Raw genomic sequence first — 13,243 nt, forward strand, 5'->3', positions numbered from 1 at the left:
GTATATAGGAAATACAAAGGTTTCTTACTTACCTCCCCACACTCCCTGGTGACTTTCTAGCTGTCACGAGCCACCGTGGAAGCATCTACACCTATTTTTGCAGTGATAGGCCACTTAGCCAATCACTGACCAAGATGGGAGAGCATTGCGGCCAATGATTGATTGAGCGGCCTGTCACTTCAGAGACCATGTCTGAAGTTCCTGCTGTGGCTGCGGGGAGTGGGCAGAAGCTAGAAAAACACTGGAGAGCATGGACAGGTATGTATAAGGTTTTTTGGGGGGGGTTTTACACATTCATCAGCCATTGCTCTGTGCTGCTCCTCCTCAGGTGTCGAGAAAAGCTTGATCCAGCAATGGGAAACTGAGAGAAATTTCCCAGGACTGGATCCAGCTTTTTCCAACACCTGGGGAGGAGCGGCATGGAGCTGCATTCAGTTAAAGGCAGCAGACTGATGAGCGGATTGCAGAGATAAAAAAGCGCTTTGCTTTATTACTTTAAATTCGCTCATCTCTACATGCAATATATCATATTAACAATACATGTGTATACCTAATGTCTGCTGTGAAATACATGCTCACACGTAACATTATATCTGCTATCTTTTTTTTCTATCATTTTCCAATATAGAGTTTCATTCATTTATATCTTATGACATCATAATGATTACTTAACTATTGCTCCTACCTAGTACATCAAGAATATTTTTCTGAATGTCATTCTCAAATCTTTGGCCTTTGTCACGTTCCAAATTCAGCACATTGATCATTTTCTCAGTAAAGTTCAGGACCTTGAAAAGCACCACTGCATCCAGCTCAGGTAGCGGGTCCTATGGGTGATATCCTTAATTAGCTATATACATATTTAGTGATCTGAGTAATTATTTATATAGGGATTTAGTGATCTGAGTAATTAGTTACATATGTATTTAGTGATGTGCATAATTAGTGATAATTAGTACAAGTAAAACCTATTGTTCTGCAATGCAGTCAGACTAAACCCGTGAATCAACATCCCATCTCTTATTACCACAGTTTATGGGGACAGTGGATACATGAACACAAGATGTCATATTAAGGATCCTCCAGCTATACACATACCAGGCACTGCGTCACAGCTGCACTGAAAGCTGCTACTTCCCATAGGCTGGAGACATTACACGAGGACAAAGTGTCTATAACTTTGTTATATATATGGACACGATACTTGTTCTCCTCTTTTGTCCTATTATTGTTCTGTGTAGAGGTGCAAGGAACATTAGTGAAAAAAAACACATCATAGGTTTCACCTTGTTGTAGTATTTCCATCCAGTGCAGCCATTGTTTCCTACCAGTTTCATTGCTGAGATTATTTGCAGGGCAAGCGGGAGCAATAATGCATTGTCCCCTACAACATGCATGCGCTGTAACATGGATTCACTGTGATCCTTCAACCATTCTGTTTTTGAGGCTCCTTGCGACAAGAGGGGTACTACCACAGACAATGAGCTATATGGATAGGAAAAATAAAATATGTAAGCCAAAATATTAGTAGTGCATTTAGACTGAAACATTATGAAAAGCTGTAGCTGTATGACCAGGATACAGTAAGGGTGGTTTCCTTCACACAAACAATAAAGCTACCATTTAGTGACAGAGAAAAGGCAGCTTTAAAATGGCAAGAAATAGAAAAATATTGCTGATGTACGCCCTGTGCGCCTTATGTGCAGAAAGGCATAAATATAAAATATTTAGATTATTCTTTTTTTTAAATAAAAGGGCAGATTTTCGTCAAACTTTTAATATCATCTTCATTTGACCCATGTTTAATCAGAACAGAGTACAAGTTATGAGAGTGAAAACTGTGCTGCCAATCTTACCGGTTTAACGCCAGTGTCCATGCACCCTGCATGTCTTCCACTTCTATATATATGTGAATATCTTTGCCCTCAACAGTGACAGGAACCCATACACTGTGCGCACTCTTCAAACCTCGATATAAGTAATGTTTCCGACAAGTTGTGATTGAGCAGATGTCTACTGACAAGACGTAAAATAACTGAGCCCCTGTGTCTGGATCTTTCCATCCTGTCAAAAAAAGTATTTATAATTGCATAATCAGGTGAAAATATCCTTGTTGTAGGGATGTGTTATGAAAGTTAGCATATAAATACATAGTTATGTCTTAGGAAGGCCTTGCTTCGTTGCAAAGTGCTCAAGTAAGTGATTGTCCTGGTTCCTTATAGACCTTTTCACTCGACCATAGTACTTAAAGCAACTCTGTACCCAAAATCTGACCCCCAAACTGCTTGCACCTTCAGATAGCTACTTTTAATCCAAGATCTGTCCCGGGGTCCGTTCGGCAGGTGATGCAGTTTTTGTCCTAAAAAACAACTTTTAAACTGGCAGCCTTGTGCCAAGCGGCCTTGGCCTAGATTGTGTATGCATTAGGCTGGCACAACCTCTCTGTCCCTCCTCCCTGCCCTCCTCATCATTAGGAATGCTTCAGGCAGATTGTCTCCTGTTCATCACCTGTGTCAGCACGGCACATGGGCTGCATCATTAAGGCACCTGTGCAATGTTCAGACAGGAGAAAATGTTCCAGTGGCATTCCTAATGATGAAGAGGGTGGGGAGGAGGGACGGAGGGGTGGTGCAAAGTGAGAGCACAGATACTTCAAGCTATGGCTGTTTGACACAGGGCTGCCAGTTTAAAAGTTGTTTTTTTAGGACAATAACTGCATCACCTGCCGAAGGACAGACCCTAGGACAGATCTTGAATTAAAAGCAGCTATCTGAAGGTACAAGTGGTGGTGGGGGACAGATTGTGGGTACAGAGTCTCTTTAATTCGGTAAACAGATCACTGATCTGGAGAGCGCTCAACACAATTAAATCCTAGGTGCATTGGGCCACTTAATATGGTGGTGTTGGTGATCTCCTTACAGGTGCAATCCCTTTGCTAGGTCCATCCCTGAAGGGATATCTAGCTAGTCCCATGTTTGGAAACTCGCAACTGCGGCTCTGCTGACTTTTTTTGCATATTCACGTTTTCCAGGGGGCAATGTATTGAGGATTTCAATGTTCTCAGCGTTTTAACCGGCAGCGTGACAGTGTCTTCTTTAGCTGGTCTGCCTGAGATCAGTGATCTGTTTGCTGTAGTAGTAGCTGCTCCACACTGATGAGGGGCAAAACCTCGAAACAGCTGTCTGTAGATGGATACCTGGCTTTAGTATTTCCCTTGTCATATCATCACACTCGTAATTGAGTTAGATATTGACTGAAAGGGCCACTGAAGATGGTGGTTTTGGTGGTCTCCTTACAGGAGCAATCCCTTTGCTAGTTCTTTCCCTGGAGGGATATCTGGCAAGTCATGTGTTTCAGACTCATAACTGAGGCTCCACTGACTTTTTTTTACATGTACATGTTCTGGAGACAGAGGCAACTGACCTGTGCAATTATATTCCAGATGGGTCTCCTGCCACACTATAGTAGTATGAGGAAGTAGTGAGCATTGGCCTCCAGTAGGTGGATGATTTGGGGTTAGCATAATGGTGGCTTCACCCCATCCTGTTCCCATCTGCTGAATAATGCGAAGACTGAATATATATTCTTGATCATCTCGTAAAGACCCTTTACGAATTATAAGTTCACGCTGTAAGGAGCCAATGGTAGTTGTGTGCTCATCCAGGGCAACAGGATTCTCATTAGAGTCTACAGCATTCCACCTAAACTGTATGGAATATACAATTATACATCAAAGTGTGATTTCATTCGAGTGCTGGATTTCCTCTTCTTTTATATTGTAAGAAATTGTGGATCATTGTAGACTGTGAGCATATAAGCTATGGCTGTTCTATACACTATAGTTTGTAAACTTGTCATTTGAAGATAAAATTGTAGAAAGGATAATAATAGGAATTTCTCACCAGTGTGTCATTTCGACAGCCAACACACTCTCCATGCAGAATCACAGGAAACCTATTGCTGATATAGGTTGAAGATGATAAATCACAGGAGATGCACCGGATATAGACCGGGAACACAGAACCACTGTGGATGAAAACCTTTGTAGGGAGAAGAGGGGATAAATACAGCTGTACAGTACTGTGAGTAGAATAAAGAATAAGGTTGGGTTGGCTTGGGTTGAGTTACTCACTGTCTGCCTGACTGTAGCCGGGGTTCTTCCAGGTTTCCAAACAGTCAGTGTAAAGAGATATGAGATATTGCCACATAGTTCAGACCAAGGAATTGTAATTGTTGGAAGACTGGGCAAAGCGTTTAGAAAGCAGGATTGGTCCTGGTGGGTAAGTGACAGAAAAGAGAAAGCTATAAATATTAGATTCTGTACCATTAAGTTGTGGTGTACTCAGGTTTACTATTTCTATGTGTTTTTAATCCACCTTAACCCACCATAAAATACTGCAGTTCTTTTATACAAGATTTTATATTGGTCACTATATAATTTTACTATATAATTTTATAAAAACATTTACTGTGTCTTTTTTCCTTTTATTCGCCTATTAGATAAACTTGTCCATCTTACCTCAGTGTCCACAGGATGTGAGCTCCATTGGTACTCCATATCAGATTCATCTTGATCAGGATCATAAGATTTTGAGCCATCGAGAGTCAGCTCAGTTTTCGCTGGCCAGATCAGTTTTGATCCTCCATGTATTTGGGCTGCTAAAGAACTATGAATTACTTTAAATATATGTGTGATGGTATTGGATAATGGGGTCCCTTGAAGAGTCACTGTAAAATGTAGACAGTACGTTCCAGTGTCTAGTAAATATCCAGGGATGGTCAGCATAGAGTTGGACATGTCTATCTGCGGAAGGGTTATTGTCTGGTTGTCTAGTTTCCTATACAATTGCCACTGGTATCTCACGTTATATTTGTAGCAGCCTTTTAAATTCACACCAGCCTCAAAATGACAACCATCAGACCGGTGTATAGCTGGTGGGGATTCCACCAACCAGGCAAGTGGCTGCTGACAATCTACCAATCTTACATTTACTCTTTTATGTGCATGAACCATGCTCACTAGGTTAAACACCGTCACATTAGTCACAAATTCTCCTGTGTCATTGTAGCAATATTCTACCGAGCTCTCTACACCTGTGATACACTTATCTGAGATTGTCCAGTGGAAATGTAAGTCCGAGCCATCAGGTACAAGTGCTTTAAATATCACACATTGATGCAAGAAAACCTCTTCACTATTCATCTCTAGTAAAACCCTAGTCACTGGTGCCTGAACTTGAACCAGAGAGCTCACCGAAGAGAAGCAAACGTGGTTGCTGACATTAAGGATAATATGTAGTGCCCCCAGTTCCATCGGAGTGAATTCTATCCTTTGCCTAGTCTTTGTAAGTGTAGGTCTGTCTTCTTGTTGGAAATTCCATTGAAAACTAGAGAGAAAACCAGATTCTACCTCTGCCACTAAATACATTGTCTCCTTAACTGGCCAGGCAGTGGGAAGACCAAGGACCTTGAGACCAGTGATATTCTCCAAGACCTTTATATGTAGGGTATAATGCGCAAGGCTGACCTGGTTAAAAGCATATGACAACACTTCATATATGCCAGGAACAGAGAAACTAAATTGACCACATGTTTTAAAAAGAACTTGAGATAAATTGAGCTTGGGAAAGGTGAGCGTAAAAGTCACATTAGTGCCATACTGAATACTTGGACAAAAAGTAACCTCTTCCCCAGTGCATACACTATTCCTTTCTGTATTGACCTTGAAAGCAGCTACGGCATCCTGCACAAGGAGCATATGGACAACGGAGGCATCGCTAACTGAGTTGTAAACTTTAAGAGACACCATATACTCACCCGGTTGTTTAAAGGTGTGTGATATATTCTGTGTGCTATATGTGACATTTTCATTTAGTCCTGACAACCTCCATTCCCACATTAGCTCTGTGCCACTCCCCACCGAGCCACACAATAAAACAATTTTACCAGAGGGTACTGCTGTAGCATTATATAGCCCATTGACACTGATACTAATATGTGAAATGAATTCTTGTACTATCAACTTTGTTGACGCAGTGGCAGAACTCAAAGCATTGGACACTGTAACAATAATGACCTTCCAACCTGATGTCTGGTAACTTAAAGTCATTGACTTATTTTGGCCAGTATGCAAATAAGCACCCTCCCCAAAATCCCATGTATATTTCATCTCAGTGCCAGACTGCACATAGACAGTTACATTCAAAGGTGACCCAATGGCCACAATGTCAATAGATTTTTGTATGGATACACCACTTATTCTCTCTATGACCTGCACCTGAGTGCATGCATATACTCTTCCTAATGCATTCTCTACCCACACCTCTGCAAACAAGTTCCCCAATTCTGATGGAAGGAAAGTGATAGAGGAGTTTTCACTCTCCAATGGTCCAGGAATCAGTTTCCAATGAAAGGTGAGGTTTGAACCTTCCATCACATGAGCTGTAAGAGTTAACCATTCACTAATACCAGCATACCCATCAGCCTGGGCATTCTTTTGCCATATGCTTGCTCCTTGCACTTGATCTTGAACAGCTATTGTAACAAATGTTTCAGCAGAGCTTACTGTATTTTCAGCCCGAACTCTAACCATGTAGCTACCAGGTAAGAAAAATGTGTGTGACATGTTCCATGTTCCATTTATGTATGGACATGAATCACACATTGACCAGAAGAATTGCACATCATCACCGCTAGACAAAGTTGTGTAGAAGTTGACTGTTTGTCTAGACTTTGCCAACGTGACATTAGGAATCAGTGAAAGGTCTTTGACAGGGGCTTGCACATACACAGAATAAGTGACTTCACGATGGCTTACATCATTTTTTGCATAGACACTAATTGTTAGGTTACCAGACTTCTGGAAAATATGTGTAATATTTTGTCCAAAGCATGCAGGGGAGAAATCCCCAAAATTCCAGGTAAACTGAGCCATCACATCTGGTCTAACCCTAGCAGTGAACATCTTCTCAACACCTTGTGGGACTATAGCTCCACCATCATGTTCCATTGTCAAGGAAACAATTGGTTGCTGCACAGTCACAAAACACCATGCTCGACGTTGGCTCACTTGGTTCCAGACTGTGACTGTTACATTGTAGTGACCTTCAAACATATATGACCAGGTGACCTCCGATGATGAAGTATTTATAGGCAACGTACCCAAACCAAAATCCCATTGATACCAATAATAATGCTGATGGTCTGGACGAGGTTGCACCAGTGCATTAAAAAAGACAAGCTGGGATACATTCACAGCTTTTTGAGATAAATTAATGGTTATATTGATGATTTTATCCTCAACTGTTATCATTTTGCTGTAAAAGTCGCTCTCAGTATCTCCAGACAACATCAACCTAATAGTGTAATTTCCAGCGGAATGATATGTGTGCCACACATCAGCTTTTTGTTCAATGCGGATGGGTGGGCTGCCATCTCCAAAGTCCCAGTGAAATATCTGTAATTTGGATGCCATAGTGAGGTATGCAGTCAGCTGTGTAGATATGAGGCTTGTGGTAATTTCTGGAAGAACATTGGTGACTTGTATTCTGTATATATGAAGATTGAGTGATTCACGGGCAGAGCTCACGGCATTTCTAGCAATGATCGTAACAGTAAAATTACCACTGTGACTGTATTTATGGTTTACCGATGCCTCGGTCTGGTTAAAGGATGTACCATCCCCCATATCAAATGTATAAATAATACTGGCGCCCTGTCTTACAGAGCAGGAGACAGTGATTTCTGTACCCAGCTCAGTAGGGCTATTGCTCCATACTTGGAAGCCATCGATCAGTTGTTCAATTGCAACCATAAGTGTTTCATTAATATGGCTCAGTCCATTACTTGCAGTGACTGTGACCTTGTAGTTACCAGCCAATGTGTAGATGTGTTTTATGTGTTCATAGTGGCTTTGTACAACCCCAGATCCGTCACCGAAATCCCAAGTGAAGGTCACTGCAAATGATGAGGGCAGACATAATGCAGAAAACAGTGCAGCTGTATGCAGTCCTAGAGATGAATGGTCTACATCAAGGGTCAAGGATGCCAGTGGGGAGACAACCTGTAACTGTGCTGTACGTGTGACTTCAGATCCATTCTGACATATTGTCACTTTAAGTTCATAATCCCCTGTAAGAATTAAACACAAGCATTTCTTGAACATATCTAATGACTACATTTAGACACTACTGACCATTTGCCTTTTCCTCTTACCTGGCTGGGTATACATATGCTTTTCTGTTCTGTTCACAGTGGCCAAAGGCTCTTTAAAATTCTGAAGATCATATGGAGGAGAAAAGCTTTGGTTTAGCAGTGGGCTGCCATCTCCAAAGTCCCATCTGTTATTAAAAAAAAATGGATACAACGATTAGTGGAAAGTCTACATAGAAGTGGAAGCATCATAGTGCCATTCAAATGCATTAAATCTGCACCAGTTCCATAGTATGGCTAACTATCACTTCCATATGTGTCTGTTCATAGCATTAGGGTCCTACTACACAGCATAACGCTGTACACCCTACTCTGCAGTGAAGCGCTGATCTCGTATATCTGCACAAAGTTACAGAGCTTTTACATAGCTTGAGTATCTGACGGGGAGGGACACACTAAGGGTCCTATTACACGATGATAAACTGTAAATTTGCTAGATCGGCACTTGTTTACTGAGCAATTACAGTGGCCAAATAATGAGCAGTAAGGGTTGCAGATTATTTAGTGTGAAATAAAATATTAACTCACTATACCACATTCCCTTGTGTCCTCGGGCCTTCCCCATTGTCCTCTGATGCCTTCCCTGGTGTCTGCAGCTCTGCCTACTATTCTGGTCTCTGCACTGACAGGCAGCCGTCCGCTCAGCCAATCACTGTCCGAGACAGGCCCACTGGCCACTCAGCCAAGGTCTGTCTTAGCCAGTGATCATCTGACCAGTCAGCGGTCTGTCTCAGCCAGTGATTGGCTGAGTGGCCGTGGCCTGTGAGTACAAAGAACGGAAAAGAAGGCAGAGCTGTAGACATTGAGGAAAGCCTCCGAGGACACTAGGAAACGTGGTAAGGTGAGTTGATACTTTATTACTTTATACTACAATCACCAGCCGTCGGCCATGCATCACTATTTCATTTATTGATGCGCGCCCAACGCCTAATAATTTTAGGTCAGCCAATGATCGTTTTATCGGCTGATCATTCTCTCTATAACACGGAGTGATAATCGGGCAAATCGACCTGATTTGGCTGATTATTGCTCTGTGTAATAGAGCTCTAACAATCGCTATCTAGTCCTTAGCTGCAGTCAGCCATTGGTCGCACATCCACTATTCCATGGGGAAAATGGTCAAAGCGACCCAATCAGCTGATAAACAAGCTTTTGCTCATTTGTTGGTCTATTTGGCCTGGTGCAATAGGGCCTTTAATCTAGAGAAAGGACCATATTACACAGCCTGAGTTCACAGGTGCTTGTTTAGAGTTTAGAGTCTTTACACGGGTGATTGCTGGATTGTTTGTGAAGCCCTTAGCTACAATCAGAAACAAAGAACAAAAAAAAAGGCAGAGCGCCTCATAGAGTAGTACCTCTGGATTGAAATAATGGTCTAACACATGTAAAAAAATCACTGCTCACCTTTTGGGGTTGTGGAATCAGAGCCACAACACCCAACAGCACATGTAATGGTGTGTCCAACACACCTCCCTGGGATTGGGGGGCAGCAGTCTTCACAACAGGTCTGGACCGGGCTCCTTGTGCAAGGACCCGTGGAGTCAGGTAAAACCAAAAGGTGCCAAAAATGACCTGGAGATTGCGCTCACCACCAAACAACGTAGTAGAAACCGATGTTCACATAAAACACGATTTATTCAGTCCAACAATAACGCGTTTCAGGGCTATGGCGCCCCTTCGTCAGATTTAGGACAAAATCTTGAATCTGTCCTGAATCTGACGAAGGGGCGCCATAGCCCTGAAACGCGTTATTGTTGGACTGAATAAATCGTGTTTTATGTGAACATCGGTCTCTACTACGTTGTTTGGTGGTGAGCGCAATCTCCAGGTCATTTTTTTGTCATTTTTGGCACCTTTTGGTTTTACCTTAGCTACAATCAGTCACCGGCCCCTATTACAAAGAGAAACATGTAGCCATCAGCTAATGATTGTTTTGGGTCAAAACGACCCAATCAGCTCATGAACTAGTGTTTTCTCATTCATTGGCTGATCGCTGGCAATACTACACAGGGTGGTATTAGCCTAATAAATCAGCTAATAATCGTCCCATGTAATAAAGTCTTAAGACTTCAAAACCAAAGCAGCTCTTATGATTTGGTGAATAACTATAGTGCCTAGATAGATAGATAGATAGATAGATAGATAGATAGATAGATAGATAGATAGAAGTCAGAAGTCAAAAGTAGATCTATAAAAAGTAAAGCATTAAGTATTAAAACTCAAACTATTAAAAAGTCAGCACCTTATAGTCACATTAAATGTCTTTTCTAATTGCATCTTTAATAATATTTTGTGAGTCTTAGCCACAGACAGCAAAGTAGAAAACACAAAAAGTTCAGCAGAGATTGGAGGAACAGCCCCATCCACATGAAGCATCATGGACGCCTCCTGAGAACTCACTGGGTTCTCAGCAACAACCTGTAAAAGAGAAAAAAAAGAAAATGTAATACAAACCAGAGAATAAAAAATTATAATATAATACATAAAATAAAAGGAAGAGGCTAGCTAAAGTTGGTGTTTGAATATCCATTATGTAGTGTCCCAGTACAGGTGGTTCCACTAAAGGCCCTATTCCACCAACAGATCTGATGACAGATTATCTTCCAAAGACTTGAAGCAAAACCCAGGAGTGGATTTGAAAAGAGGAGAAATCCAGTCTTTCCTTTATGACCTGTTCTCTGTTTATAGTCTGTTCCTGGGTTTGGCTTCAAATCTTTGGCAGATCTGTCGTCAGATCTGTTGGTGGAATAGGGCCTTAAGTTTTATTCCACCTGAGCAAAGGCTATTGCACAAATGGGATGAAGGAGATGTTAGTTCCTGGTGGGAGGGTCTTTGTTAAGCTTATGAGGAGACAGATCCAGAGAGAGATAGAGACCCTGTTGTAGTGAAGCGGGGCCAGGCCCAGGCCAGGACTCTTGTCAGGGACCACAACAACTTAGAAAATTCATTTATACAAGTAGCCTGCTCCAGTATGCAGTGCTAAACCCTTGGGATGGGTAGCTGTCCTCTGAAGACCTTGTCCATGCCTGGAATCTCTTTTAAACTAAGGGCAGTAACCACCACAGATACAGTAAGTACTGACCCCAGTAGGATGAATAGCGGAAAGCTGACATATCCTATTTTCTGAACGGCTCTTCTGGGAAGTCTTGGAAAGTCTGCTATGCCCTGTTGTAAAGACCTGGGGCTTGTACTACCCAATCTGGCACTCGGTAAACTGGTTAGGGCAGAAGACGTTCAGATAGCACACTATTTAAGGTTACAAACCCACTTGGTGGGTCTGCAGCGAGTCTCCATGCTGCGTTTTTGCAGCGAGACTCGCTGCAGATCCCGGCCCTGTACTTTTAGGTTACAAACCCACTTGGCGGGTCTGCAGCGAGTCTCCATGCTGCGTTTTTGCAGCGAGACTCGCTGCAGATCCCGGCCCTATACTTTTAATGGCAGACAAACACGCAGCAGGGATGTACATCCCTGCTGCGTGTTTGTCTGCAGCCCACCCCATTAACCCCCCGGCCGCCGGAGCTGATACTTCAACTGATCCCGGCTCCGGCGGTTCCCGATGTCTTCAGCAAGCCGGAGCGGGGACCAGGTGAAGTATATGCTCCAGCCAGCCCCCCGCAGCCCCGGCCGCCCGATCGCCCCCCCGCAGCACCGATCGCATGCCCCCCCCCCCCCCCCGCAGCACCGATCGCACGCCCCCCCGATCGAGCGGCCGGGGCTGCAGGGGGGCGTGTAAGCGATCGGTGCTGCGGGGGGGGGGCGTGCGATCGGTGCTGCGGGGGGGCGATCGGGCGGCCGGGGCTGCGGGGGGGGGGCGATCGAGCGGCCGGGGCTGCAGGGGGCGATCGGGCGGCCGGGGCTGCGGGGGGGCGATCGGGCGGCCGGGGCTGCGGGCGGCTGGCTGGAGCATATACTTCACCTGGTCCCCGCTCCGGCTTGCTGAAGACATCGGGAACCGCCGGAGCCGGGATCAGGTGAAGTATCAGCTCCGGCGGCCGGGGGGTTAATGGGGCGGGCTGCAGACAAACTCGCAGCAGGGATGTACATCCCTGCTGCGTGTTTGTCTGCCATTAAAAGTATAGGGCCGGGATCTGCAGCGAGTCTCGCTGCAAAAACGCAGCATGGAGACTCGCTGCAGACCCGCCAAATGGGTTTGTAACCTAAAAGTGAGTACAAATATTCGAGTACACCACTACTTGGACAGGGCTTCCAAGGCACATCCCTACTCTCTTCTCTGTACAACTACTACTAACTGCCTAATACCTACACCTGCTCTTAAAGTTATATTACAACTGTATTGTATTGCACTGAAGATTTAAAGTAAACTGTTAATCTGGTTAAGTGCTGGACTCTGTCCTATTTTTGTTGCACCTACACCTACACTTAGGCTATCCTGTCCTTCAACTGCAGTGTTTGTTTGTCCAGAGGTGGGCACCAACACCACTCCTGGCCACCGTGACAAGTGCCCAAGTGACTCAACACCCACCTAGCTGCCACGACACCTCATAGCTACCTCGGCAAACAGCAATTATACTAATCTTTGTATGTACAGTATATATATTCTGCTGCAACATATATGAAGAAATTTACCTTCAAGTTATAAACCCCCGGTGTTCGGAATGTCACAGTGCAGTATGGACCCTTATATGAAAACTCCTTAATATCCATTGTCCATGTGAATGTAACAGATGAACCATGCAACAGGTCAGCTGTAAACATCTGTAGAGGCAGAAAAGATTGTGCAAAAACTCATTATATTGTTCGAATTTAAGCAATAATCTTTCCGTGTGTATGAAACAGTCGAAAATTTGTTCCTATGTTGTTGATATTTTGAGCTCACCATAAAATCATTGTTAATCGTTCACACATCTTTTTGTGTATGTACTCATCATTCGTAATTATGATAATTTCTATACCAAGTTATACGAACGATCAGATTTGCAATCAAATTACAAAATCACTAATTTGCAGTTGTTTATTGTAATTGGTGAATGGAAATATTGCTTTGTCTAATAGGATCCTAAGTGAAAGGCAC

At 43.3% G+C, this 13,243-nt stretch overlaps 1 protein-coding gene across 1 annotated transcript in view; it reads right to left on the minus strand.

The window, feature by feature from the left end:
- Positions 1-13,243, minus strand: part of LOC138771863 (polycystin-1-like) — a 125,269-nt gene that overhangs the window by 27,382 nt on the left and 84,644 nt on the right. Inside the window, exons 15-25 of the mRNA XM_069951866.1 lie at positions 12,799-12,927; positions 10,454-10,629; positions 8,215-8,339; positions 4,520-8,130; positions 4,133-4,273; positions 3,903-4,040; positions 3,424-3,706; positions 1,857-2,064; positions 1,329-1,485; positions 1,099-1,233; positions 686-827 (exon numbers count right to left, since the gene is read on the minus strand). Coding sequence (XP_069807967.1) covers positions 686-827; positions 1,099-1,233; positions 1,329-1,485; positions 1,857-2,064; positions 3,424-3,706; positions 3,903-4,040; positions 4,133-4,273; positions 4,520-8,130; positions 8,215-8,339; positions 10,454-10,629; positions 12,799-12,927 — 5,245 coding nt within the window. The remainder of the gene's footprint in view (positions 1-685; positions 828-1,098; positions 1,234-1,328; positions 1,486-1,856; positions 2,065-3,423; positions 3,707-3,902; positions 4,041-4,132; positions 4,274-4,519; positions 8,131-8,214; positions 8,340-10,453; positions 10,630-12,798; positions 12,928-13,243) is intronic.

The sequence above is a fragment of the Dendropsophus ebraccatus genome, chromosome 14, assembly GCF_027789765.1.
Source record: "Dendropsophus ebraccatus isolate aDenEbr1 chromosome 14, aDenEbr1.pat, whole genome shotgun sequence".
Lineage (NCBI taxonomy): Eukaryota > Metazoa > Chordata > Amphibia > Anura > Hylidae > Dendropsophus > Dendropsophus ebraccatus.